At 35.5% G+C, this 26,398-nt stretch overlaps 6 protein-coding genes across 12 annotated transcripts; 3 read left to right on the top strand and 3 right to left on the bottom strand.

Annotated features, from left to right (window-relative positions):
- The first annotated feature begins 59 nt into the window (after positions 1–59).
- On the top strand, positions 60–2,806 carry LOC105770468 (probable folate-biopterin transporter 2). The gene is made up of 5 exons (XM_012591681.2): positions 60–882; positions 1,113–1,372; positions 1,478–1,573; positions 1,646–1,816; positions 2,002–2,806. The coding sequence occupies exons 1-5, from the start codon at positions 519–521 to the stop codon at positions 2,599–2,601; spliced, it is 1,491 nt and encodes a 496-aa protein (XP_012447135.1). The 5' UTR covers positions 60–518; the 3' UTR covers positions 2,602–2,806.
- A 241-nt stretch (positions 2,807–3,047) lies between these two features.
- Positions 3,048–7,982, top strand: LOC105769755 (uncharacterized). Of its 3 annotated transcripts, none has more exons than XM_012590606.2 (9): positions 3,048–3,225; positions 3,621–3,965; positions 4,047–4,197; positions 4,769–5,109; positions 5,200–5,338; positions 5,759–6,090; positions 6,163–6,319; positions 6,539–6,879; positions 7,090–7,982. In XM_012590606.2, exons 2-9 carry the CDS (start codon positions 3,633–3,635, stop codon positions 7,603–7,605), a joined length of 2,310 nt encoding a protein of 769 aa, XP_012446060.1. In that variant the 5' UTR covers positions 3,048–3,225; positions 3,621–3,632; the 3' UTR covers positions 7,606–7,982. The 3 variants fall into 3 exon arrangements, with proteins under 3 accessions (XP_012446060.1, XP_052486949.1, XP_012446061.1); XM_052630989.1 differs by lacking the exon at positions 3,048–3,225 and adding an exon at positions 3,271–3,421; XM_012590607.2 differs by lacking the exon at positions 3,048–3,225 and having other exon boundaries at positions 3,844–3,965; positions 4,033–4,197.
- A 31-nt stretch (positions 7,983–8,013) lies between these two features.
- Positions 8,014–10,472, bottom strand: LOC105769757 (probable folate-biopterin transporter 6). The gene is made up of 4 exons (XM_012590608.2): positions 9,588–10,472; positions 9,398–9,499; positions 8,797–8,967; positions 8,014–8,719 (listed from the first exon to the last, which is right to left on the bottom strand). The coding sequence occupies exons 1-4, from the start codon at positions 10,263–10,265 to the stop codon at positions 8,111–8,113; spliced, it is 1,560 nt and encodes a 519-aa protein (XP_012446062.1). The 5' UTR covers positions 10,266–10,472; the 3' UTR covers positions 8,014–8,110.
- Positions 10,473–14,478: 4,006 nt separating this feature from the next.
- On the top strand, positions 14,479–19,499 carry LOC105768835 (probable protein phosphatase 2C 60). Of its 3 annotated transcripts, none has more exons than XM_052631392.1 (11): positions 14,479–14,783; positions 15,535–15,737; positions 16,276–16,339; positions 16,660–16,768; positions 17,349–17,502; positions 17,781–17,906; positions 18,120–18,243; positions 18,521–18,597; positions 18,694–18,746; positions 18,849–18,903; positions 19,013–19,499. In XM_052631392.1, the coding sequence occupies exons 2-11, from the start codon at positions 15,621–15,623 to the stop codon at positions 19,256–19,258; spliced, it is 1,125 nt and encodes a 374-aa protein (XP_052487352.1). In that variant the 5' UTR covers positions 14,479–14,783; positions 15,535–15,620; the 3' UTR covers positions 19,259–19,499. The 3 variants fall into 3 exon arrangements, with proteins under 3 accessions (XP_052487352.1, XP_052487350.1, XP_012444502.2); XM_052631390.1 differs by having other exon boundaries at positions 14,480–14,783; positions 15,615–15,737; XM_012589048.2 differs by lacking the exon at positions 14,479–14,783 and adding an exon at positions 14,812–15,025 and having other exon boundaries at positions 15,615–15,737.
- A 241-nt stretch (positions 19,500–19,740) lies between these two features.
- On the bottom strand, positions 19,741–21,752 carry LOC105768836 (uncharacterized). 2 transcript variants are annotated; one of them, XM_052631393.1, is made up of 4 exons: positions 20,916–21,752; positions 20,492–20,562; positions 20,203–20,377; positions 19,741–20,109 (listed from the first exon to the last, which is right to left on the bottom strand). In XM_052631393.1, the coding sequence occupies exons 1-4, from the start codon at positions 21,024–21,026 to the stop codon at positions 19,963–19,965; spliced, it is 504 nt and encodes a 167-aa protein (XP_052487353.1). In that variant the 5' UTR covers positions 21,027–21,752; the 3' UTR covers positions 19,741–19,962. The 2 variants fall into 2 exon arrangements, with proteins under 2 accessions (XP_052487353.1, XP_012444503.1); XM_012589049.2 differs by having other exon boundaries at positions 20,200–20,377; positions 20,916–21,649.
- Positions 21,753–22,144: 392 nt separating this feature from the next.
- Positions 22,145–26,249, bottom strand: LOC105768834 (pentatricopeptide repeat-containing protein At4g31850, chloroplastic). 2 transcript variants are annotated; one of them, XM_012589045.2, is made up of 3 exons: positions 26,089–26,249; positions 22,556–25,981; positions 22,145–22,453 (listed from the first exon to the last, which is right to left on the bottom strand). In XM_012589045.2, the coding sequence occupies exon 2, from the start codon at positions 25,969–25,971 to the stop codon at positions 22,633–22,635; it is 3,339 nt and encodes a 1,112-aa protein (XP_012444499.2). In that variant the 5' UTR covers positions 25,972–25,981; positions 26,089–26,249; the 3' UTR covers positions 22,145–22,453; positions 22,556–22,632. The 2 variants fall into 2 exon arrangements, with proteins under 2 accessions (XP_012444499.2, XP_012444500.2); XM_012589046.2 differs by having other exon boundaries at positions 22,565–26,232.
- Positions 26,250–26,398: the final 149 nt, after the last annotated feature.

Genomic DNA, 26,398 nt, shown 5'->3' with positions numbered 1-26,398 from the left:
TAAACATTTTAGTTTTGTTTGATCACAAGGAAAAAATGTCCCCCGGGGCGAATTTAATTTGTTTTCTTATGGAACGGATCAGAAATGCAAGAGAGGGTTTTACTGTCTAGCCGGTCAAAACAAATCTGTACTAAAGAGAAGCCTTCTTCTACCTTAGAACCATTGTCTCTCTGATCTGGTTTACACAGTTAGATAATACTTCTTTCTTCGACACAATATTTGTCTTGTCCGTCTCGAGATTGCATAGTTATAAGGGTGTAAGAAAATTTCTTCAACTGAAAAAACTGCAGCCCTTGTAAACAAAATTACAAGTTCTTGTTGTTAGTTTCCAAAAACTTAAGAAACCCATCTAGGGAACTCTGGTTTATTACCTGGTTTTCCATCTTTTTCACCGCATCTGAAATTTTTTAGCAGATTCATCATTGTTCTTGGAATCTCATCCTGTTGTTTAGTTGATGGAATATTCATGTCCTAGAAACAGAGTTGACCTGGATCGTGATTTATTTTAGTTAAGAGTTATGGTGGAGGAAGGGAATATTGAAGCCTCTAACAAGGCTGTGGAGGAAGATAATGGACCGAAAGGATTGTATTACTGTTTCTGGGGTCCAATATATTGGTTTAGGATGCTTGCCATGGAAACGCATTGGAGTTTTGTATTTGCCGTTGTATCCACTTATGGAATAAGCCAGGGATTGGGCGGGGCTCTTGCTCGTGTCGGCACCGAGTATTATATGAAGGATGTTCAAAAGGTACAGCCTTCTGAGTCTCAGGTTTACACGGGGATTACTTCAATTCCTTGGATTGTCAAGCCTATTTGGGGCCTTCTCACAGATGTTATCCCCATTAGGGGTTATAGAAGACGACCCTATTTCATTCTATCTGGTAAATTACGCATTCTAACTTTCTCTTTACATTTTATCATAGTTGCCATATATGAAATTCTCATTCATATGTTCCCCATTCTGCCTGGTCTTGTAAATTTTAGGTAACCTAGATCTTTGCTTGTAGAATCGGAGCTTCCATTTTGTATCAAGCAATAGAGAATGTTTATTAAAAGATGGCATGTACAACATTGTTTTTTTTTTTTTTTAAACTTTTAAAGTTAATTTCAGGTTTGCTTGGTTTGGTATCCATGCTTATAATATCATTGCACGGCAAGCTGCATCTGGTATTTGCCCTGATGGCATTGACAGCAGGAAGTGCTGGGGTTGCTATAGCAGATGTGACTGTTGATGCATGTGTAGCACAGAACAGCAGTAAGATTCCTTCCCTTGCAGCTGACATGCAAAGCTTGTGTAGTTTGATGTCTGCCATTGGAGCTCTCATAGGATTCTCTATCAGTGGTGTTTTTGTTCACCTAATTGGCCCTAAGGTTGGCTGTCATTTACCACCATTATCAGTTTCTGCAATTTTAATTTATATTTTGATTCTTTTGTTTCCTATATATGTTAATTGGCTTCTGCTTTCTCCTTGGCAGGGGGTGTTTGGATTGCTGACTATCCCAGCTGCCCTTGTTTTCTCAGTTGGGATCGTCCTTTTCGAGCCCCATGACGCCAACTTTGCCTACAAAGAGGTATTCTTTGGCTCTTATTATTGAATCTTTGTTGATCTTGCATTCATATTCTAAATTCTCTGCTTGACTCAGGTAAGCAAGAAGTTCCTCGATGCTGGCAAGGCTATGTGGAGAACATTGAAATGTCCCGAGGTCTGGAGGCCCTGTTTATATATGTATCTATCCTTCGCACTGAGCTTGAATATAAATGAAGGATTGTTCTATTGGTACACAGACTCGAAGGAGGGTCCCTTATTCTCTCAGGTATATGATTCTGCACTAAAGTCCTTCGACACTCAATGCAACCATGCGTGTATATCGATGTTCTTGTCCTTTTAACTTGAGAAATAGATCATATCACAAGGTCTTAAAGAAATACAAAGCGACCATGCAAGTGCAGATTTTAATTTTGAAGAGTATTGAACCTGCTGTTCCCCTTTCTTATGCAGGAGACTATTGGTTACATTTTCTCATTTGGTGCAGTTGGTGCACTCTTGGGGGCAATACTCTACCAAAATATATTGAAGGATCATCCTTTTCGAGACTTGCTTTTCTGGATTCAGTTATTCTATGGTTTGGCAGGGATGTTAGATCTGATATTGGTGCTGCGAATAAACTTGAAGTTTGGAATACCGGATTCTGTCTTTGTTGTGATCGGCGAAGCTGTAACTCAAATGATTGGACGACTCAAATGGATGCCCCTTCTTGTACTGAGTGCAAAGCTTTGTCCTTCAGGTATCGAAGGCACATTCTTTGCCTTGCTCATGTCGATCGATAACTTTGGACTTCTATCATCCTCATGGGGAGGAGGCTTGCTGCTTCACACGTTGAATGTTACTCGAACCAAATTCGGAAGTCTTTGGCTGGCGATATTGATTCGAAACATATTCAGACTTTCTCCTCTTGGTGTTTTGTTTTTGATTCCCAGAGGTGACCCCAACTCTTCCATTCTTCCAACTGAAATGTTGGGCAGCGAAGATGAGACGGTAGCTGAAGAATCCAATAACATTGAATTGGTCTCACTTGTTAACAGCGTCGATGGTAGATAATCTATAAAACAATCATACAGTTCCACACAAGCACGCATTTATTTGAAACTTTGTGGAAATCAATAATTCTAGTCACCGGGGCGCAATGAAGATTTCCACGAGATGGTTTCCTATCATAAAATTCTTACACGTCTGTTTTCCCTGCATGAATGGCTTGTGAAATCAAGTTTAGATCAAAGCCTGAAATAAAGTTTTGTTTTTTACAGAGGTGATGAAACATTAGATATGTTGAGTACATGAATGAATTGAATTGAACTCTCAGCTTCATATAATTATTTCATATTAAACCCTTAAAACTGCCATGTACATTTGACCGCCGAATCAATCTAATATAATTGTTTTCTTTTATATAATTAATTAAAATATAAAAATAAACGGACGGGGCTAATGGGCCTTGGCATCCATTAACAAACGCAATAAATAAGGGCCGAAACAATAAGAACATAGAGAAGAATAGGTCAAGTTGAGCCTTTTGGCGTTTGTTGGATGTGTAACCAAACAGGAAATTAGGGAATGGAGATTTGACCTTATTCCGGATTAGGGTTAACTTTTCACCACCCCCACTATCAACGTTCTGGTTTCTTTAGGCGCCAAACATCGCTTTTCTCCTCTCTCAGCCTCAGGGTACACTTTTTTCTTTATTTTTTATGTTCTTGGATTCCAATTTCGTCAATGTTCTTGTTGAAAGAGAATTCTTTTCGAGTATTTGGAAATATACTCTGTTTTGTGTTTCAAAGGATTGAAATTTTAAGACTGTTTCGATTACTTAATTTTCGACTCTTTTGTTCAAATTATGTTTTTATACTGAATTTCAGTCGGAGTAAGTCTTTTCTTTGTTTTTCTTTATTTTTGTCTATTTTCCGCTTTGGATTTTTCGTAAAGTCTGAAACTTTTAAGTTGAAAGACTTATAACGTTGGAATCTGTCTCTGGTTGAGGACATTGATTCATTGAAACTGAATGTTTTCTCAGTTTTGTTTTCATAAATGTCCCTTTTTGTTGATTGAAAAACGTGCCACAGGAATATATAGCGATGGGTAGCCAAACGCCTGCATCTATTGATCGTACGAGGACATACTGGACACCTACAATGGAGCGATATTTCATTGATCTTATGCTGGAGCAGATGCATAGAGGGAATAGGATTGGCCATACATTCACTAAACAAGCCTGGACTGACATGCTTGCCGTCTTCAATGCAAACTTTGGATCTCAGTATGACAAAGATGTCTTAAAAAGTCGTTATACAAACTTGTGGAAGCAATTCAATGATGTCAAGAATCTTCTTGGCCAGAATGGGTTTTCTTGGGATGAATCTCGACAAATGGTGGTAGCTGATGATTATGTCTGGAATGCCTACATCAAGGTGCTGCAACCCCTTTGCCATTTACTTGTACCTGATAATTGTCCGAATTCTCTATAGTAAAATATAGTGAGATACATGCAGGCTTACCCTGATGCACGATCCTACAAGACGAAAGCAGTGCTGAATTTCAATGATTTGTGCTTGATATATGGGTATACAACTGCAGATGGAAGATACAGTCGATCTAGTCATGATTTGGACTTTGATGATGAAGTCCAAGGGTTAAATATGGGTGTGTATCAGTTTTATATAATAAACCTCAATTGTGATAGTAGCTATGATTTTGACTGAGAAGTATGTGATCCATATTATAGGCCACTTTTGTGCTGCCAATGCTTCTTTTCTGGTAATATGAGAGAAGAATTAGAAAAGAAAAGTAAGAAAATAGTAGCGAGTTACTTCATTCTGCAGTTCCTAGACCATTTGTGTAGTGGGAAATGGTCCCAAGTCATTTTTGTCCCAAAGTTCACCATTTTACCATTCGAGTTTCATTGTACAAACCCAAACTAGGTTTCTAAGTTGCAATTTCTCATAAACTAAGCCAAACTTCTACTGTACTTGTAGTTTGTTTGCCAATTTTTTCCTTCAAAAGTCATTAATACTTTGATGTAACTTGATCTCCTTGGGTACAGAAGTGTTTTAGTTGAGGGGGAAAAGTAAAATCAGAACCTTTAGTTTTACTGCTATCATCATTTTTATTAACTTTTTATATTAATGGTTTTATATGCTAACGTAAGATACGGATGGATTTATATTCTAATGTCGGATATATGCTTTCACTTGCATGTTCCCCAACTTTTTAGGTGATGCAATGGGCAGTTTACCCTCAACCAATAATGAGCGCCCAAGAACTGAATGGAATGCAGAAATGGACCAATATTTTATTGAGCTTATGCTTGACCAAGCAGGAAAAGGCAATAAGGTTGATAATACATTCAACAAACAAGCATGGACAGACATGCTTGCTTTATTTAATGCAAAGTTTGGTCCTCAACATGGGAAGAGGGTTTTGAGACATAGATATAAGAAACTGTGGAAGTACTACAGTGATGTGAAAGTTATTCTAAACCAGAATGGCTTCACGTGGGATGAATCGCAGCTAGTGATCACAGCTGATAATGCTGTTTGGGATGCTTATATAAAGGTATGAGTTTGTGAAGATGTTTTCATCAATCTCATTAGCACATGACCTGCATGCATATGATATATTAATGATAATTTATACTTAATGTAGGCACATCCTCATGCTCGAACATATAGAATGAAAACCCTTCCAAACTTCAACGATTTGGGCCTAATATATGGTGAAGCAATTGATGAAGGAAGTCTTAATAATTTGACCCAGGAATGTGACATCTCCAGAGCAACAGCTGGTGAGATCCAAATTTCTAACAGTAAATCAGATTCACAATGATTCTGATTCTCGCTATGTATTATACAGAATTGCAGCTAGAGTCTACTAGGGGAGTGATAATGTATCAACTGGTTACAAGAGAAGCTCATCAACATATTAGTAGCATTGTTTTCAATTAAGTTTTAAGTTCAGGGATATCATCTATGAAAAACCTGAGTTGCACAGCTTGTCATCTTGAGCATGGATCAGTTTTCTTATCTTTCCTTTTCTGGCCTACCAGATAAGAAACTGAAGTTATAAAACTAATGGTACTGTGCATTAGAGGCAGGTTACAATATACTTCTTACATGAAATCTCAAGGTTATTCGAAGAATAAACTTTTTCTCCGTCTTCATCTTCCGGTCAGTATTTTCTCTTAACTAGGTCTTTTAATTTGCAGCTGATAGGAAGGGAAGCATGAATTGTGATCGTACAAGAACATTTTGGACTCCACCAATGGACCGATATCTGATTGACTTGTTGCTAGACCAGGTCCATAGAGGGAATAAACTTGGACAGACATTCTTAACACAGGCTTGGATTGACATGGTTACGTCGTTCAATGTCAAATTTGGTTCTCACTATGATAAAGATGTTCTCAAGAATCGATACAAACATCTAAGGAGACTGTACAATGACATAAAGATTCTTCTTGAGCAAAGTGGATTCTCATGGGATGAAACAAGGGACATGGTGATAGCTGAAGATAGTGTCTGGAATGCTTATATCAAGGTGATTTCTTTTATTTTATTTTCTTGTTGCTGATGGAGTATTTGTTCTGTTTCTTACATGAAGTACATGCAGTCACATCCAGATGCTCGATCATACAGAGTTAAAACTGTGCCAAGCTATCACAAATTGCGTGTAATATTTGGACAAGAAAATTGTGAAGTAAGATACAACAGATTGACTCAAAAAGTAGGCACTGATGATGATTCAACCGTCTTGATGACCTCTAATGGTACATATAATCTATTATCTTGTTTCATTTTTTATTTGTTGGTTAGTTTTTTCTCTTTCTTTTCTAAATTAGGATTAGCATATATCTAGCACAGGTAGATAGCCCAATGCGGTCTGAAAAATGATAAGGGATTGGATGCCATAAGAATTGTTTTACTTTTGTTTTCCTTTTTTACTTGTGCACTGATGCATGTTTTATATATTCATGCTTAACAAGCAGGTAATGAGAAAAATGACCATTTACCTGGTGGTATTCATCATCTTGAACTTGAGTGGACAACCCCAATGGAACAATTTTTTATGGGCCTTCTGCTAGAACAGGTTCGGGAACAGAATAAGATAGCTCAGGCATTCAATGAACAGGCATGGGTTCATATGGTTGAATCATTCAATGAAAAGTTTCGGCTTCAATTGGACAAGAACATATTGGAAAATCACTACATCTGCTTGCTGAAACAATACAATGACATTTGTGATCTTCTCAATCATAGTGGGTTTCTTTGGGATAATGATAAGAAAATGGTTGTGGCAAACAATGATGTCTGGGAAGTTTATGTGAAGGTACGTTCATTACTCTTTTAGTTTATCATTTAAGCCATAACTCTCCTGTTGATAATCCAGTCCTAGCATAACATCATGTGCCGGTAAGATATACCCATGTAGTATTATCCTCTTTTCTCTGCATATTCTATTAAAAGAGATAGCTGTTAATATTCATATATCATTCTTAGTATCGTCAATAGTATGTTTTTTACATGCAAATTTTTACAGGAACACCCAGATGCAGTGTCGTACAGGGATAAAGTCTTGGGCAGTTATGGTGATTTGTGCAAGATTTTCAGGGATGAAGTATTAGAAGGAATACCATGTGGTCAGGTTCTAGGAGTGGGAACTGATTGTTTTGCCTCTGAAGTTGTTTTGGATAGAGCATGTGGAAACTTACAAACTCCTAGTGGGGATATTAATTTGTCTGATCAACAGATGAAACGATCAATTGTAACACCACAGTTGGAACGAGCAAGCAAGGCACAGAAAACCGAGCAGGAGATGCAGAAGATGCTATCCAAGATGGCCGGTGCAGTCACAAGATTGGCAAGTAAGAATGGAAATAAGAACTATTCAACAATAGAAAGTGCAGTTGATGCACTTCAAGCCCTTCCGGACATGGATGATGAGCTCCTGTTGGATGCTTGTGATCTACTGGAAGATGAGAGAAAAGCAAAAACATTTTTGGCTTTGGACATTACATTACGAAAGAAGTGGTTGCTCAGAAAACTTAGGTCATAGAAGTAGCCTTTTGATGTGTTAAATTCTGGGAATATTTGACATTTTCTTTTCCTTTCCACAATGAGCATAGCATTTATATTCCAAGTCCCGTCCAATATGCAAGGAGGCAAGGTTTACGGAACCTGGTTCTAAAATTTTGTAGCATATGAGCTGGTAATGTTGTCTAACTTCCAACATTTTAATGTTTCTGGAGGTTCTTTTGTTAATGATGTTGGAAGGGAGTTGAACGATGCTTTGCAAGGCTTGTAATGTAATGAAGGAAGACGAAGAGTCATGCACATCGTCCTGCCTGTCTCTCCTCTCCGAAACGTCTAAACCGAACCCTATTACCGTAATTAGGAATTAATAGTAATTACTTGAAAAATTGCATTTTGTTATATACTTGAGTTTCAGGGAGTAGCGGAGAAGTATCAAAAATTGTGTTCGTATTATTTCTTTAAATAAAATAAAAATGATAGTAACTCAATTTTTACTGTACAAAATTGCATTATCCAAGGCGAAAAGGTTAAAGATTTAAAAGAAGCTCTGGACTTCTATCATTCTTTGGGACAAGTTCTAACCCCTCATCATCTGATGTTACAGTCGAATGCGTCATCAAAATATCTTGAGGAATCAAAGCATCTGACGGATCAGCCTTTGGGACAAGAAAAATCAAACCCAGAGTAGCAATTCTCAGTATGTTTCTAATGAGAATAACCAACCACAGGTTTGTGAAATCTGTCCTAGTCACATGAAAAACGTGAAGAACCATTCCTCCTCCCCATTTGGAGGTCAAGGAACCAAGGCTATCTATGCACATTAACAATGCAAAAAATGTGCCTTCAATGCCTAAAGGGCAAAGCCTAGTGCTTAATACAATCATGGGAATCCACCTTATTCTACTTATAATTCGTGATATGCATTCTTCAGTGATAACAAAGAAGTAATCTGGAATCCCAAGCACTAAATTCCATCGAAGAATGAAGATTAGATCGAGCATTCCAGATGCGCCGTAAAGGAGCTGAGCGAAAAAGAGTAGGTTTCTGAATGGGATGTCTTTGAGTGTCTTGTGATAGATCAGGACCCCCACCATTGAAGCCATTGCACCAATTGCATATATGGCCCCAACAGATTCCTGCACGTCAGAAACCGTGAAAAGGATAATACAGTGGAGCATTCTACTATTTTCATCTGGTGTAATTGAGAAAAAACCTGAGAGAATCCAGGACCAGCTTTGGCGTCAGTGTACCAATAAAATTGCCCTTCATGAGTACTGATACTGAGAGCCAAAGATAGGTACATGTAGAGCGATGGCTTCCACACCTGAGGGAACTTGATTGTCTGATACATGCCCTTTACGGCCACCCCTAAGGTTCCCATTTTCTGCATACGCATCCACACACGTAAATATTAGTATACGAATATTTCCGAACTACTACAGGTATCCATTGTTTTCTCAATCTGATGAAATACGGAATGGGATGTTCAGCTAAACTTGTTTGACAGAGTTATAAGCCATTCGCCTCTGTTTCATGAAAATGATAATGAGAAGGCAAGCACATCTTTTCAGGGATGAAACTATGTAGAACAAAAATAACCATTTGCTATGGTTCAGATTGGTTGGATTGATTGATGTGCTATTTGGTAAGCCAAAATTTGCTATCTTCACTAATTCATAGGATCCAAACGAAGGTGGAGCCTGTGCAGGCAGTCTCATGGCGTAATTTAAAAGAAATGGCTCTAATGGTTTACTATATTGCAACAACATAGCGTTATGAAGGAGAGAACTTAACAGGAAAATAGAGAATCTAACCTTCTGCTTCTCGGGGTGAAGACAGGGAGATCTCATTTCATAAATCACAAAGCCCAACACTGTGATAAAAACTGGGGGGATTGACATTAGAATTAAAGCTCCCTGTAATAATCATTTATACAGAAGAATGTTTCAGTTGTTATAACTTTGTTTCCCTAAAAACATAATCAAAGGTCAATTTTAAGCTAACCTGAGCTCCGAGATGGTGAACAAAAAATCCACTGGTGGAATAACCAATTAAAGCCCCAGCAGAGGAGCAAAATCCACAAAGGCTCTGCATATCCGGAGCCAAGGATCGAACCTCGATACTATTTGTAGCAATGCATGCATCAATTGTCACATCTGCTATAGCCATGCCTGCTGCAATCCCTATAAAGCAACTCAATGCTAAAGCAGCAGGCAAATTACCAATGAGAGCAACCATCAATGCAGAGACACCCCCAAGAACACCAGCAAGCACAAAGTAAGGTCTTCTTCTATATCCTCTTATTGGGAAAACATCAGTGAGTAAACCCCAAACAGGTTTCATAATCCACGGGATATAGTATAGACCTATGTATAATTGAACCACGGAGGGCTGCACTTTTTGAACATCTTTCCAATAGTAATCCGTGACTACTTTGAAGAAAGAACCGGAGAAGCCTAAGTTGAGTCCATAAACTATAACTATCCCAATGATGAAAGTTGGATTTAGCTGAGAAGATAGCATCTGTATCCATTGAATTGGCTCGAGGAAAACCGAGAAAATATTGCTACTCTTGCTAGCCTCAGCTGAATCAAGGTTGCCTAGGTTTGAAATGCAGGCGGATTCTTGGGATATACTCGACCGAGATTCTTCAACAAGTCCCTCTTTTTCTAAGGAAGCCATTGCCTTGATGTGCAAAGAAACACAGAGATCTGCAAACGGCTCTGTAGATTAAAGAAGGGCGAAACGTTGACTACTCATACATTTACAGCCTTCCCCAGTTTTTCATATGAAAATGATATTGTATTGCGGAGGAATTCGCTATAGTTGACTAAAATATATCGCATCTCGTTCCTTTCAACACGCTAAGGTCGTGGAGTAGTTGGCTGCAAGGCAAAGTTTTTAAATTGCTTTAGGAAAATGGTTAACGATGTGGTATTTATTGTTAAAATCTTAATCATTTTAAACAATTGTACCATCCAATTTGGGATGAATTAAGAACATTTGTCAGTTTTGGTTAAAACTTAATTACCATCATGAATTGGGCACATTTTCTTAATTAGTTTGGATACCAACTGTTGTTTCCTTCAGAATTCTATCACAAAATGAATTATATCGTGCTGGGAATTTGTTTTAATTATGTTCCAAAGTCCAATCTACAAGTGTAACAGTATTATATTTAATCAGAAAATACAAATAAAAAATAACCAATCGTAGTCATACTCATTCAAGAGAATATTTAATTATGGTTTATAGAGTTGGCTCAGACTAAACTGCTGCAATTTCATCTAACCCAATTATTGAAATCCTCAACTTGATTTAATTTAATTACGTTTCTGTCTTCTCCTAAGTATAGAAAATGGGAGAAAGAAATAAATAAATAAAGGCAAGGCTTGTCCTGTCCACTCTCACCGTAATCTTGATCTACATAAGGATTATTTTTACATATTCAAAAACTCTTCTTTTCTATTAAAATATTTAATCTATACCCTTCTCTTTTTTTTTAAATAATCTTTACCTTATTTAAACCATTATTTTTTAAAAGATGTTTTAGACAGAAAATATAATGTATTATAATTTCAAATATCTAATTTTATTATTTTAACCAATATTCTGTGTCAACTAGGCCTGAAGACTTGTCCGAAAAGTGAGAGAGTTTGAATAAAAATATAAATTAAAAAAATGGGTTGGAGCAAAAAAAATAAGACCCATTTAGAAAACAAACCGAGTCTCAGATAAGATTTTATTGTCTCGGCTAGGCCCGAATTTGTAAAAAAAAAGAGGTTGTTTTGCTACTACTTTTTCACTATTTTGCTACAATTTCACTATTATTTTGTTATTATTGTTTGGATATTATATCTCTTGTTTTATTGTTAATTTTACTACTATTTTAGCGGCATTTGCTTATTAAGTTGCCCCTATCTTAATGTTATTCAAGTACAAAGACTTTTTTAAATTTATTTTCAATTTATTTTAGTGGTTTTGATGCATTATATTTTTTAAAATTTTTTATATAAAAAATAAAATAAAAAGTTAATATGGGCCAAGCCGGGCTGAATCTAAATTTAACATCTATAATCCGAATTAGACTTGAGCAAAAATTTAAACTCATTTATCGGACCGAATCCAAACTTATTAAAAAGGCCTAGCTCGGGCCATGTAGAGTTGTACGTACATATTAAGGGTGAGTTTGGATAGGCAGTGCGTTTACCTGCGGTTAGTGTAAAAACAGCGGTGGTGGTGAGATTAGATACTGTAGCGATACTGTAGCATAAGATAAAAAGTAAGCTAAACGCACCGCACCTCACCCAATCGTCCATCTAAACCCACCCTAAGCAAATGCAATATTGGGGTGGTTGGGGAAATGAATATGATGGGCCTCAAAATTACAATTCCAAATACATTAACAATACAAACAAAAGTGAACCGATGGGCCTAGCATTACTATCTTCCACCGCCTACTTCTATCAATATTTTATATTAATGAGGATTATTTATATATATGTATTGATTTTTTTAAACTCTAAAGTATTTTTTTAAAAATATGAATTTAATTTATTAATAAATATTGATTTTTAACTCTAAAATATATATATTTTTAAAAACTATAATTTTAATTCATTATTTGCCAACGTCATCTCCTTCATCGCTTAAATTAATACATTTATGAAATTCAAAGCGTTGGGAGATATCAAACATACATTATTCACATGTTAAATAATATAACGTAAAAATTCCTTCATTATAATTTTAATATCTTACGAGAGATTCTTTCTTTATTTTATTGAAAACAGTGCATGTGCCAAAAACTTAAAAAACAAGAAAAGATTGGAAATAAAGTAAAAGAATAGGAAAAAGGAAGAAGGGATTCTGTATCTACTAATTTGTATTTTGTGTGATGTACAGATCTATATTCATTTATTAATTTTTGTTTAACATCATTAATGAATTTCCTCAAAAAATTTGTTAATGAGTTAAAAGTGTAATGTAATTAAAATAAATAACTAATTTAGAATTTATTTAATCTTTAAAATATTTAATATTAAAATAATACAAAAATTCATAATGGTTTGAATATTAATAGTACTTTATTATAAGTTAAATATTTTATAGGTAAATTATTACATAAATTGTTAAATTAATTTATTTTATTTTAAAATGGTTAATATTAGACACTTTTTTAATTTTATAAATCATTTTGAAAATTTGCTTATTTTTCTAAATTGACAACAACTCACTAGTATTTACATTATTTTATTATTGGAGTTATTCAAATTATTCAAATATAAATTTTAACTAAATTGAATTTATTAAAAATCAAACATTTGAATAACTTAACTTGATTAATTCGAAAATCTTTCAAGTAAAATTAAATTAGTGTATATTAACCCGCGATAAACATATACATGTAATTATTTAAATTGTATTAAAAAAAATTAGATTCAATGTGGGTTATGTATAAAATATTTGGTGTGATTTTGAGTGAAGAAGGGGTGAGTTTTGCTTAAGCAATCAGCCATGAATTCAGATCAAACTAAATCTTATCTTTAACGTGACATAAGGCTTGAAAGATATGGGTATCTGGCTGAGCAGATTTTATCATATCCCTTCTCTCATCCATCAATGATTCAAAAATAAGAAACTGTTTTAACCCATAAAATAAAAAATCAACTCCCCATGAATAAACTTAAGGACTTAATTTCTCATTCTTTCAGACCAACAAATGGAACAATCTACTTTTGAGTTAGGTTAAGGAAATAACTTTCCAGTTTAAACAACATACACTCATGTATTATGTCTCTGCTAACCAACATTTTCAAACATCTACTCATTTAACATTTATAATTAGTTTTTTTTAATTTCATGAATTTGTTGGATGCATGTAGTGAATTTAAAATAATTATAAATTTTATTCGATGCATTTAATCTAAACTTGTCCATGTGTCGAGTCATCTGACTCAGCCTGAGGACTTACTCGGAAAGTGGAAGGATTTTGGTAAAAATATAAGTCTGAAAAATAGGTTTTGACAAAAAAAACAAGTAAATGGGTTAGGCCGCATGTAACCTTTTTTGGCCCGATCTAAGCTCCGTCCAAATTTGCAAAAAAATTAAAATTTGCTTCTGTTTTTTTTTACTATTTTTCATCGTTTTGCTAACATTTTGTTGTTATTGTTTGAATATTGTATAACTCTTATTTTATTAATAATTTTCCTATTATTTTAGAGGTATTTACTTGCTAAGTTACATTTATCTTAGTCTTATTTAAGTATATTTAAAAAATCATTTGTTGTGAAACATTTATTTTAATATTTGCAGTGTATTTGATGTATTATATATTTTTTTAAATTTTTTATATAAAAAATTTAATACAGATTGAGCTCAAATTTTAGCATTTTTACTTTGACCGGGCTTGGACAAAATTTTAAGTCCATTTTTCAAATCTAAAAAAAGGCCTAACTTTTTTACTTTGCGTGGCCTAACTCAATCCATGGACAACTTTAATTTAATCACATATCTTTCTTACACTAATAATAATGTGTATATTAATTAAATTAACACACATAAATTTATGTTTTTTTATACTTTCAAAATATATTGAAATTTAAAGCATACTAATTTATTCATGAAGTATCATTCATTTATATAAAAAAATAAAACTCAAATTTAAAATTAAACTAAATTTAAAAAATAAAGTAAATTTGTAAGTTCCATGAATGGCTATGTATCAACCAGTTTAGTTTAACAATCTCAAAACACCAAAAGGGAAACCCACCTTTAGGTGACAAGTGTTGTTTGTTTTAATATTTGGAAAGACAACATTTCTGATCAGGTGAAATCAATTAATAACATGATTGCAAATGACAACTCCCATATTATATTCTTTATACAGACATGTATTATCGCCCATCCAATCAAAATCATACAGAAAATGAGGTGAATAGTGAAGACGGTGATGGATTCAATGGGCGAATGAATATCTCAAAAATCATGATTGCATTAGCAAACAATAATTTACTCATGGACGTGGAGATTTGAACAAATCCTTGGGATAGCGTGGCCAACAAAACACATTGTGTTTCATGTTCCAAGTGTTGTAAAGAATAGATCAGAACTCCAACTACTTATTAATTCATAGACAGCAACGTTCAACTCATTGTTCGGAGTTGAAAAATCTTTTCTTTCCTTCGTTGCCAAATCGAGGTAAAGTAAAAGTTGAGTAATGGAAACTTGAAAATGCCCTTGTTTTAGAAAGAATTTATCTTTAATCTAAAGTCTCTTAATTTATTCTCTTTCTTTTCCTGAATGTTTCTGCTTCTGTCCCCCATAATTTTTCCTGTTTTCCCATTCAGATTCCGAGAAAATTCTCTTGGGTTTTTGTTAATTTTTGGAAACCACTCGCCCCTGTTTTTGTTTCTTTTTACAGAATTTTAGCTCAGCAGCATGTAAGGACACTTCAAAAACACCATAATAAACACTTTTTTTTTTTTAACTTTGTTTCTCTGTTGAATCTTATTTCTTTAATCAGTATGCATCAAATCGGATACGAGTTTCACTTGTTTTATTCTGTTAAGAGTATTTTAGATTTTTTGCCTTTTAACTTCTCTTTTGATAGACATGTTTTGCATGCCTTAATTTGATCTTAGCAGAGCAGCAAGCTTTAATTTATTTCCCAGTTGTTCAGGAGTAAATTCAATGGGTTTCTTTTTTCTTTAACTTAGCATTCAACCTAGGATCTGGATCTTCTTCTTTGTTTTCAACATATTTTTTCCCTTCTCAAGATTCACATTTGAATTAGCATAGGAGTTGTGTATTTCTCTGATAAGAGACTATCTTGTTTGATCGCTGTTGCATGTACTTGAATTTGATAATGTCTGAATTAATAGATCAGTTACCAAATGATGTTTAAGCGACAAATTAAGTTATTGCCTTACTGGTTTTAAAACTTTTTTAGATGCAAGACTTGGGGAGATCAAATAAGCCACACATTATTGGATTTAAAAAACCAACTTAACTTGATTCATTCATTTCCAGACCTAGATGGGTATATATCTCAGCACCCCCAAAACTGAGAAATTCTCAGAAGACGGCGAGAATGATAGGGTTAGATATGGTCTATCATCCATGCAAGGATGGCGTGCAGCCATGGAAGATGCTGTGAGTAACAAATGGAACCTGTAATTTTTTCTAATTTTCTAAGCATTTGGACCTTATATTATTGCATTCTACTAGATAAGTTCCAGCAATGAGTTTTGGTAAATGGATTTAGTCCTTTATATAACCCCTTCCATATGTTTTTTTGGTGTCGTTCTCAATCCCCAATCCGATCTCCTAAATATAAGACAATCATGTTAATCCCTGTTAATTTTATTTACCATTTACAGTTTACTATGTATTATTCTACAATCAACTTCTTGGCCACTGGCATCTGAGTCCTTCCTATTTGTGTTCATCTCTTCTTAGATCCGCAAGCAGAATGGAATGTAACTCCATTTTTATACAAGTCTTTCCTCCCTTTTTCTGTCCTTACTAAGTTCTTTTTTTCTTCATTTCAATTTGTAATATACATCATTTTGCTTTCTGTCTTCCTTATGTTGTACATGCTGTAGCTTACATTATCTTACTTTCTTGCAAATTTCCTGTTCTTGTCATATTATTGATATGTTCTAGTTACTTTTTTTATTTGTTTTGTTAGCATGCTGCGTATCCTGATCTCGATGAATCTACTTCATTCTTTGGTGTTTATGATGGTCATGGAGGTAAGATTTGGATGGTTCAGGTACTTATGATTGTTTTCAGTTCCATATACACATTTTCTTTTGTTTGTACACTATCTGAATTGAGGTTTTTGTTGTTTCCCATTAATGTACCTACTTGAACTAGAACTTGAACCAACTGAAGCATCTTGCAGCTTTTTTTCCTTTTCAATTGATTCTGTTGAGACGTTTATGATATTTTGGTGTCAGTGAATTCTGATAATTGCTTTTTGCAACTCTACTGAACTATGATGCAAATATGATTGTTTTACTAATGACCACCATTCAGGTTTCTTCAACTTACCCAAATCGCTAACTTTCAGGCAAAGTTGTCGCAAAGTTCTGTGCCAAGTATCTTCACCAGCAGGTTCTCAAGCATGAAGCATATGCAACTGGCGACATAGGCGCATCAGTTCATAGGGCATTTTTCAGGTTGCTTAATTTGATTACTCGAGTTTTATGCTTATTCTTCGCTATTTTCCATTGTTGTGGGAGTCAACAATTCAATTCTGATGCTGGAATGATTTGGAGGATTTCTCGTGCTTAATACCTGCTAGTAATAATGTCTATTGATAAATTCTTCTGCGCATGAAGTTTGAGAGAAACTTTTCCAATTTTTCCACACTTCTTGTTATAAATTCCACAAGGTTGAATTACTATCTCTATGCTATTATTACAGTCTAAGTAGCTTGAAAAGTAAATTAAAACCGGTGTCACTGATTTCTTGTTGCTTTTCTGATATAATCTTAACAATGTTATTTTTTTTGTTAAGCATTGTACTTCAACCCTTATATCTCGTTATAGATCTCTAAATTACCTCTTATTCTCTAATTTTATCTAATTAGGTTTAAGCCTCTGAGAAGATCATGAAAGGAGAAATGTATCACAAATTATAGTGCTTCCATTACCCATTTTGCTTCCTCCATGCCTGCCACTACCCATTTTTTGTTTGTGGTTTGAATGCCCTTTGTTCATTTCATGTGTTTCCAACTCGAGTTGCATTTTAGTGCAGAATGGATGAAATGATGCGTGGACAAAGAGGATGGAGAGAATTAGCTATTTTGGGTGATAAAATAGACAAGTTTACCGGCATGATAGAAGGATTGATATGGTCTCCTAAGGGTGGTGAGGGTATTGACCAAGATGATGATTGGGCCATTGAGGAGGTACTTATGAAAACATAAAGAATATATACATCTTACTGTCCTTAATGCTGAATGGAAATTCGGTGCTTGCCAGTAACTATGATGGAAATCAATGTTGAAGAAGAATAGAACTTGTATTGCTACATTTTAACTCTTAGCTGATTTGGTGCATCTCTGCACCCCTGATTTCCCTGCACGTACCATAAATGTGCATTAATTTGTTTGTACAATTAAGAAATTTATTTTATTACAACAATTTGTATGTACCATTTATATTTGTTTTAAAAATTTGTATTCAGGGCCCTCACTCTGACTTTTCTGGACCAACTTCTGGGAGCACAGCCTGTGTTGCAATTCTAAGAAACAACCAACTCGTTGTTGCAAATGCTGGCGATTCTCGTTGTGTGATATCTAGAAAGGGTCAGGTAACATTCTGTTAATAGGGTGTAATTAGCTTGTTTCATTTCAAATGGATACTAATATAGATAATATTTTTATCGATTTCAATTATATGTGGATGTACTGGCTATTGTGCTTTGAACTATGGGCACTAAACATAAGTGTCAGTTGTAGAGAACATTCTTTTCTTTCCGGATAAATAATCTATTTGACTTCTTCTCGTGGCTTCTTTTTTGAAGGCATACAATCTCTCTAGAGATCACAAACCTGATCTAGAGGCAGAGAAAGAAAGGATTTTAAAGGCCGGTGGTTTTATACATGCAGGACGTGTCAATGGCAGTTTGAATCTTTCAAGAGCTATAGGTAATTTACAGCTCTGTTGATACTTAGAAACAAAAAGGGTAGTGATTGAACTTACTAATTAGTACTTGGATCTCCTAAAGAGAGGCATATGCCATTGGGAACAAAGTGCTAGTATTACTTTATATGAAACTTTCTAATAGCATTTCTATACGTCCATAGTTCCCAATTCAAATGTATGCTTCCATGCATATCTAAATTTTTTATGCTATGCATTTATGGGATAGAAACAGAGAGGGAGAGAGATGTAGTTTTAATACATTGTCTCGTTTTCCTGCAGGCGACATGGAATTCAAGCAGAATAAACTTTTGCCTGCTGAAAAGCAAACTGTATCTGCAAATCCAGATATAAACACAGTAAGTGTATTCTCGGTCAGCAGTCCGCGCAGATCAGATCCCTATACTTTGGAGCATTGGGTATTTAACTTATACATCTTACTCATTTTCTGTTAGGTTGAGCTCTGTGATGATGATGACTTTCTTGTGCTGGCATGTGATGGAATCTGGTATATTTATTTATATTTAATGCCTTTTTCTTTTAGATTATAATAGAATTAAGACTAGCATATTTTAGCATCTGATGCCTTCTCAATCTTTAATTTCGTCAGGGATTGCATGTCAAGTCAGATGCTAGTAGACTTTATTCATGAACAACTACGTTCAGTACGTGCAAAAGCCTACTTAACTTTGCCCTTTTTTAGGCGAATTTGCTCAGTCATTCCGTGTCTTCTTTTTTATGTTTGCTCAGTCTGAACTCTTGCATGCAATGCAGGAGACCAAGCTTTCTGTTATTTGTGAGAGAGTACTTGACAGATGCTTAGCACCATCAACAGCCACTGGTGAGGGTTGCGACAATATGACCATGATTTTGGTGCAGTTCAAAAAATCAATCAAATCTGCCTCACCTGAAGAGCTGCAATCCTCCCATTCTAAATCAGTTGACACTGAATCAACGCCAGAGGTAGGTCAAGAAAAAGCAGTTGCAGCTGTTGGTGGAGCTACTAAATCCTCTATTTGAAGAAGATTGGAGGACCATGCATTTTCTCAAATTTTGGAATATATATATATGTGGGATGGCTTAGAGCAGGAACGATTTGATGACATATTAAGAAAGTAATATATATATATATGCTTTTTGTTTCCTTTCTTAAAAAAGAACCAATGATTTAATTGGGGTGTTGAGACACAACAATGCCAGTAATAACATGTACAGTTTATTATTATTGAAATGTTATTGGGTTAATGGATTGAATTTTGTATCTTGGAACTTGTCCCATATTGCCAAATTGTTCAAGGGTTCACCATGTTTCAATCAATGATTTTGCCCTTGATATTTCCTGTTAGCACAAGAAGTATTGCATGGCAGAGAATTCAAATCCAAAACTAGCAATCAAACAGCCACGGATTCATTCTATTGATATGATAAAAGAATCTTTTCCCAAGGCTGAAAACCTTGTCCAACCATCATCAAGAAAAAAAAAACCTTTCCATAAGCTAGACTTCTGAAAATCAGACACTGATACTCCACAGATATATTCATTTAATACCAAACTGAGAAAATTTGTCCTGATTCACAGTTAAAATGGAAGAAATAAGTGTAAGACAATGATATTAAAAATCTGTAGCAATGCCAATCAGAAGTTATTACAGGGAGACGGTTAATTCTTGTGCCTACCTCAGTTAACTGCTAAAACAATGAGTGAAAAGAATACTCATTATTCATTAGATCTTAAACGCCACCTGAACTTGCCATGAGATTTTCTTCTTCCCCACTCTTTTTCCATTCATCAAACGGTTTTGCGACTTCTTCCCCTTTCTAGACACCGCCTGAACATCTACTTGACTTCTCCCACTCCCTTCCTCATGAACCTGCAATCCGGGAAATACTTGATCAATTCGGACAAGTCAACATATAATAGCACAAGTTCTAATATTATATATATATTTCATGTAGATTACCACATTTGGATCTAAATCAGGAAGAGACTTCAGTCTCCTCTCAACAGATACATTGATACCAAAATTCTTGACCATCTTGGTTTGCAGGTAGGAATTTTGTGATTGAACAGAATCTTTTTGTAGTCCATATTCTCGAGACTTGACCATTGATAAATAGCTGTACCTCTGTCTTAAGAATCTACAAATCAGGAGAATAGGAAATATAAGCTATGTTATTGAACGACCCCTTCTTCTTCATCATTATTTAAAACAATGCAAAAATACATACAAATTCAGGAAATAGATATCATACCGAACTTCATTCAAAAGGCTTCCTCGCATCTGGTTAACCGTCTCCAATTTCTTCTTCTTTGAAACAAATTCCTAGTAAATGATTGACACGAAAGAATTAAATTGCTAACTCGAGTACGACAGTTATAATCATTGGAACTGGACGAGTAAACCAGTGAACATTCATTCTATGTAGTTTGTGAGAAAAAGTTTCTATACATTCCTTGAAGAACTACCTTTCTTGATTGCGGACACAAACATTCCAACAATTAGCAAAATTCTATCTTTTTTCACCAGTTGGACTAAAGAAACTCGTAAAAATTTTAGGCAGAAACACAGGCTATAGCAGCAAAACAAGAAACTAGAATCTGATTTGATAATCAAAGAATGCAACCTAGATAATCACAAAACACAACTAAAAAGAGTAATTGAGACAAAAGACTAACCTTTTGCAATTCCAAGAACTCCTGGAGTAGGCTTTGATGCTTTAGTCTAGCCCTGGCTTCCTCATCAACAGAGTTATTGTTATATTGCCGATTCCGAGAAGCCCTTTTCATCTTCTATACTTCAAAATTGACATTTCTTTACTAGAAGTTTAGCAGAAACTGTATCAGAAATTTTGCAGAAGCCCCCAACCCTTCTATCTTAGCAAAAAAGAAAACATTTCAAGAACCCAAAAAAATAAGCCCTTGTTTTTATTACCTTTTTCACAACAAAAAAAAAAGAAAATCAGAAAATCCAGAATTGAGTCAGTAAGGGATATAAAATTAAAATTGTGAATAAAGAAAAAAAAAGTAAAAGGGGAGGGGCAGAGAAACGAAGAAGAGGAGAAAAGTTTAAAACAATAAAAACACTAATAATAAGGAAGATGTGGTGGAAATGGTATTCTCTATCTCTGAAACTGGAAGGAGAATGTGAGAACCCAAAAAGGCCCATGAAGAAAGGGGGAAGAAGAGCCTGAGTAGAATTAGAATGATAGAAGATCATGAGATACAGAGAAGGGTAAATGTGGGAAAAATGATAAGTTTTATTTTTTCCTTTTTGGAGGATAATAGAAGACATATCTATCCCCACCTATCCATCTTTCCATCTGTCTTAGTTTTCCATCCCTGTTGCCTTTTTTTACTTTTCTTTTCTTTTCGTTTTGTATTTGGTTTTGTTTTTCTGTTGTGCTGCTGTGTGTAAAATTTTGGTCCATTTGGGCTTTAGACAAAGATTTTTAGTTATGAGGAATTTTTTAGTATGTTTTATAAAAGCAGGAGATGGATAAAGGGCTGCTGTTTACTTGATGGGGTTGCAGTTATTTCCAAAGACAGGGAAACCTTCACACATGCCCTAAAATGGTGTTTCGATTGTGTAGGTAACAGCTAGTCTGCCACCGCATCCCCCCTAAATTACAATTATATTCTCCTCGCTTTTTGCCCTTGATTTTGACTTTTGTTAAAACCTGTGGCCGGAATGGACATCTTGACATCATCAAATCAGAAGAATGTTTTTCCTTTTTTCTTTTTTTACAAAATGAAAACACAAGTGCCTGTTCATCTGACAGAGAGGATATGTTGTTACCAACATATTTTAAATGCAAAACTACACCTCAACTCCTTTCTTGATATTCCATTGTATCTCAATGGTTATTAAATATTAATTAGCATGGCAACAAAGTTACCAACATTGATTGGGCATGAGGAAACTACTGATATTTTTCATATACATATTGCACAAATAATACAGCATGATATAAAATTTTCTTTTTCTTTTTACATGAAGAAGGATGGCACAATGCAAGCCAAAGGCAAAGGACATGAAAGATTCTGTATGGCATCTACACGTACTAAAACCATAGTATTACATCATAATATCTCACGTAAATGATGTACATGAAGTATTCAGTCTCGTTGAAACTTGAATAGGAAACATCAACTGCCACAGCTAAGATAGATTCCACTCTCTGAACTGGTTCAAGCATCAGCAAGACTGACCAAGCCTGAAGTACACGAAAGGAACTTAAACTTAGTCATTGTGTTTGACATCAAATTGTACAATAATTTTCTGAATTTGCACAAAAAGCGTTGAAGAAGGGAAGTACCTGCTGCACCTTGTAAACTGGAGATCACCAGCCAGGTTTAATGAGTAGCATATATAAGCATCTATATATTTCAACATTCAAGACTGATTAGGAAGCTGAGCAATTGTTCCCCTGTTTGGGCTGCAGCCCCCAACCATCATCTGTTTGTAGACTGCATAGGCATGGTCTGAATTTCCAGACACACTGTACCCTCGAATAAGAGCATTATAGGTGAACACATTGGGTTCAAGACCCATAAGTTGTAGTTCTTCATAAAACTTTCCTGCCTGCTCCACCATTCCAACAGTCCCAAGATTGAGTATTAAGGAATTGTAAGTGTAAAGATCAGGAGTTATACCCCTATTCCGCATTTCATCAAAAAGAGAGAGAGCTTCCTCTATCCTACCTGACTTCCCAAGCCCATTAAGCATAAGGTTATAAGATACCAAGTCTGGATCAAGGCCAGTTAACTTCATTTCCTCAAAATAGTGCAATGCATCATCAACTCTTCCGACCAAACAGAGGCAATCCACAAGAATGGTGTAGGACTTCAAGTCTGGTCTTATCCCCTCTTTAGCCATCCTTTTAAATAAGTCACAAGCGGTATCTACATCACCAGCTTTTCCATATCCATTTATAAGAATATTATAAATAGCGCAATTAGCTTTGCATCCATATTCTTCCATCTCCTCAAACAATTGCTTTGCATCCTCCAGTCTTCCCAATTTAAGAAGTCCATCTATAAGAGGCCCATATGTACAGGGAGTTGGACGGAAATCACCACTTATGAGATCATAATACATATTCATAGCCTTCTCTATGTTGTTCGATTTTGCAAGACCAGAGAGGACTATATTGTGAGTTATAGTATTAGGCTTACATCCACGAAAAGTCATCTCTTCATACACTTCAAAGAGTTTATCAGTTTGACCAGACTTCCCACAAGCATCAATCAACAAGTTATAGGTGGAAATATCCGGAGAACAACCAATGCTCTTCATCTCTTCAAAAAGTTCCCAAGCCATTTCAGTGATATGGACGTCAAGTAGTCCATCGATTAACAAATTATATGCTGTTGGTGTTGCGATAACCCCCATATTTTTTGTGAAATTTGCAAACAATTCTCTGGCAAAAACAGCTTTTTTATGCCTACACAGATTTCTAATTAGAGGCAACAAAATAGACTCATCCTTACAGATCTTATTGGATGCCAATGTCTCAGCAAATCGTACAGCTTTATCCATTCCAGCTTCCGTCAAGATCCCACTCATTAAATCTTCCCAAAATGACCCGTTTGTATCAATCCCATCTTGATGAATAAAGTCCTGAGCAATCTTGAAGGCATCCATAAGCTGCCCATCCTTAACAACACCAGGAAGAAGGGTGCACAAAGTCACATAGTCAGGGTAAAGCAACTTCTTCATCTGATGAAAGACCCAAATTGCATCCTTAACTCTGTTTGCTTTAATAAAGCCATAAATGATAGTGTTATAAGTCAGAACATCAGGAGCACAGTTCCCTGGTGTCATTTTGTACAGCATTTTCAAAGCCAAATCAACCTCATCGTTCTTGCAAAGGCAATCCAACAGGATGTTGAAAGTTATTGTGTTAGGGCGACACCCATGTCTGGTCATACTCTCGAACAATTCAATTGCCTTTTTGACTTGACCTTCTTTCCCTAATCCAGATATTAATGTGTTGTAGGTCACAACAGAAGGGACAAGCGCCATTTCCTTCATTTTATGAAACATTACCCATGCCTCATCCACTCGTCCGGCCTTGAAAAGCATGTCAATCAAGGAATTAATGATCATTACATCAGGCTCACACTGATTTTCCAACATCTCAGAGAGTAACTTGATGGCATCATCTACTTGCCCAACTTTACTGTAGCACTTCACCATCATGTTGTAGGTAACTGAATCTGGAGCAAGCCCGCTACTTTTAAGCTCATTGAAAATAGCTTTTGCTTCACTAAGCCTCCCTGCTTGAGCAAGACTATACAAAGATGCATTGCAAGCAATAACATTAGGAACAATTCCTCTAGCCTTCATCTTCTTGAAGGTCTTGAGAGCTTCACCATGGTCACCAGACTTTCCATAATAGTTAATGAAAAGTATGTAAGTAAAAGCAGTAGGTTTAATGCCTAGAGATTCCAGATTAGTAAAAAGTTCCAAAGCCTCACCAACCCTATTTAGCCTCAATAGTCCACAGATTAATGTGTTGTAAGTATGAAGATTGGGGGAGACCCCTTGCTCCCTCATGACCTCCAACATATCAAAAGCTTCATCTAAATTTCCAACTTTGCAGAAAGCATCGATAAGTATGGTGCAAGTAACCACATCAGGAGCATAACCATCAGCTTTCATTTCATTCCAAAATTCTTTCACCAAGTCCACGTCCCCAGAGTCACTAAACTTGTCCAACAAAGTAATGTAGGTTACTCTGTCAGGTTTATGGCTGCTAGCTTTCATCTTTAGGAATATTTCCTTGGCTTGACCAAGTCTCCCAGTATTACAAAGAGCATCAATGAGAACAGTATAAGTAACAACATCAGGTCCACACCCCAGATCATCCATTCTCTTCAAAATCCCAAATGCCTCATCAATTTTCCCAGCCCTACCAAGCACTCTAATGCATATTGTAAAAGTGTAAACGTTTGGCTTCAATCCCAGAGATTCCATCTCTTCTAGCAAATCCATAACCGTTCCAATATCTCTTCTCTTCCCAGAAGCTACCATGAGAGCTGAGTAAGTTTTAAGACTAGGCTTTAGACCTTCGGAGACCATTCTTCTATAAATCTGTAGAGCCTCCCTTACTAACCCAGATTGAAGTAGCAAATGGATCAATCCATTATATGAATATGCGTTCAGAACAATCCCTGCATCCCTCATTCTTTCAAGTCCAAATGGTGCTTGCCGAAGCCCACCTCTGATATCAAGACCCTTAAAAACAGTCAAGTATGTATTCAAATCCCTCCTGATGATTTGCTTTTGCATAAATTCAAATACAAAACGCATTTCTCCCACCATTCTATGAACTCTCAAGACTTCAAGCATATGATTACAAGTTTCTGTGGTGTGAACAACATTGGGCAACTCTGCAACTGACTCAAAGTAAGAAAAAGCAGATTTTGGGTCCGAAATCGACTTGAGAACCCTTGAAACTTCATTGGAAGACAAGCTATTTCTGCACTTCCCATTTGCCAACACCATTTCACATGAATTTTTCATCACGTAGAATCTCAATTGCTGTTTTCTCCGTTTCTTCCAAGACACCATATATCCATCTGGAAAAACCTTAAACTTCCCAATCTTTCTACCTCCAAAGGAAACATTTTTATGGCTAAAAGCGGAGACTTTACTATCAACTAAAACACAACTATAATTGAGACTATTACAGCAAGCAGACATCGAGCAAAGTATTAAAACAGTCATTAGAGGGTAACTGCCAACAAACCGAGAATCAATAGAGAGTAATCAGAGATTGGTCACTTCGCATTTTCTTTGAAAGAGCATGAAAACGTAAAGATAGAGAAGAAGGCATCTGCTTACCTAAAATATCTGCTTCGAGAGAGAGAGAGAAGGAGAGTTAGCGAATTTGGACAAAGTGAAGTTCGGATATTTTCAAGTAGAGAGATTGGGCATTGGTTTCTCTGACCGCAGAATTTAGGCCCTTCAGATTTTTCTTCTCTTCTTTGGCATTATCTCTTCCATTTTTACTGTCCTTTCTCCTATTTCTTGTTTTTTTTTTCCTCTGTAAGATTAAATTATTTCTCTCAATTGTAAAAAGACTGTTTTTTCTCCCCCGTTTTTTTAAAAGTTTATGTAAAAACTATTAGGATAAAACTTGTGATTTATTTTG

The sequence above is a fragment of the Gossypium raimondii genome, chromosome 5 (genome assembly GCF_025698545.1).
Source record: "Gossypium raimondii isolate GPD5lz chromosome 5, ASM2569854v1, whole genome shotgun sequence".
Classification (NCBI taxonomy): Eukaryota; Viridiplantae; Streptophyta; class Magnoliopsida; order Malvales; family Malvaceae; genus Gossypium; species Gossypium raimondii.
The sequence above is the reverse complement of the archived record's forward strand: the minus strand, read 5'-3'. Positions and strand labels throughout refer to the sequence as shown.

Bases quoted from the DNA above. Each gene is read 5' to 3' on its own strand.
- LOC105768834 (XM_012589045.2), bottom strand. From the start codon at position 25,971: ATGACTGTTTTAATACTTTGCTCGATGTCTGCTTGCTGTAATAGTCTC.
- LOC105770468 (XM_012591681.2), top strand. From the start codon at position 519: ATGGTGGAGGAAGGGAATATTGAAGCCTCTAACAAGGCTGTGGAGGAA. The intron at 883-1,112 runs GTAAATTACGCA...AGTTAATTTCAG, and splicing joins ACCCTATTTCATTCTATCTG to GTTTGCTTGGTTTGGTATCC. The intron at 1,373-1,477 runs GTTGGCTGTCAT...TCTCCTTGGCAG, and splicing joins TTCACCTAATTGGCCCTAAG to GGGGTGTTTGGATTGCTGAC.
- LOC105768835 (XM_052631392.1), top strand. From the start codon at position 15,621: ATGGGTATATATCTCAGCACCCCCAAAACTGAGAAATTCTCAGAAGAC. The intron at 17,503-17,780 runs GTACTTATGAAA...ATTTGTATTCAG, and splicing joins ATGATTGGGCCATTGAGGAG to GGCCCTCACTCTGACTTTTC. The intron at 18,598-18,693 runs GTAAGTGTATTC...ATTTTCTGTTAG, and splicing joins CAAATCCAGATATAAACACA to GTTGAGCTCTGTGATGATGA.
- LOC105769757 (XM_012590608.2), bottom strand. From the start codon at position 10,265: ATGGCTTCCTTAGAAAAAGAGGGACTTGTTGAAGAATCTCGGTCGAGT. The intron at 9,500-9,587 runs GTTAGCTTAAAA...TGATTATTACAG, and splicing joins TTCACCATCTCGGAGCTCAG to GGAGCTTTAATTCTAATGTC. The intron at 8,720-8,796 runs GTTTTTTCTCAA...TCTGACGTGCAG, and splicing joins CTGGTCCTGGATTCTCTCAG to GAATCTGTTGGGGCCATATA.
- LOC105768836 (XM_012589049.2), bottom strand. From the start codon at position 21,026: ATGAAAAGGGCTTCTCGGAATCGGCAATATAACAATAACTCTGTTGAT. The intron at 20,378-20,491 runs GTATGATATCTA...CCTGATTTGTAG, and splicing joins AGCCTTTTGAATGAAGTTCG to ATTCTTAAGACAGAGGTACA. The intron at 20,110-20,199 runs GTAATCTACATG...CCCGGATTGCAG, and splicing joins CTGATTTAGATCCAAATGTG to GTTCATGAGGAAGGGAGTGG.
- LOC105769755 (XM_012590606.2), top strand. From the start codon at position 3,633: ATGGGTAGCCAAACGCCTGCATCTATTGATCGTACGAGGACATACTGG. The intron at 5,339-5,758 runs GTGAGATCCAAA...TTTAATTTGCAG, and splicing joins CATCTCCAGAGCAACAGCTG to CTGATAGGAAGGGAAGCATG. The intron at 6,091-6,162 runs GTGATTTCTTTT...AAGTACATGCAG, and splicing joins TCTGGAATGCTTATATCAAG to TCACATCCAGATGCTCGATC.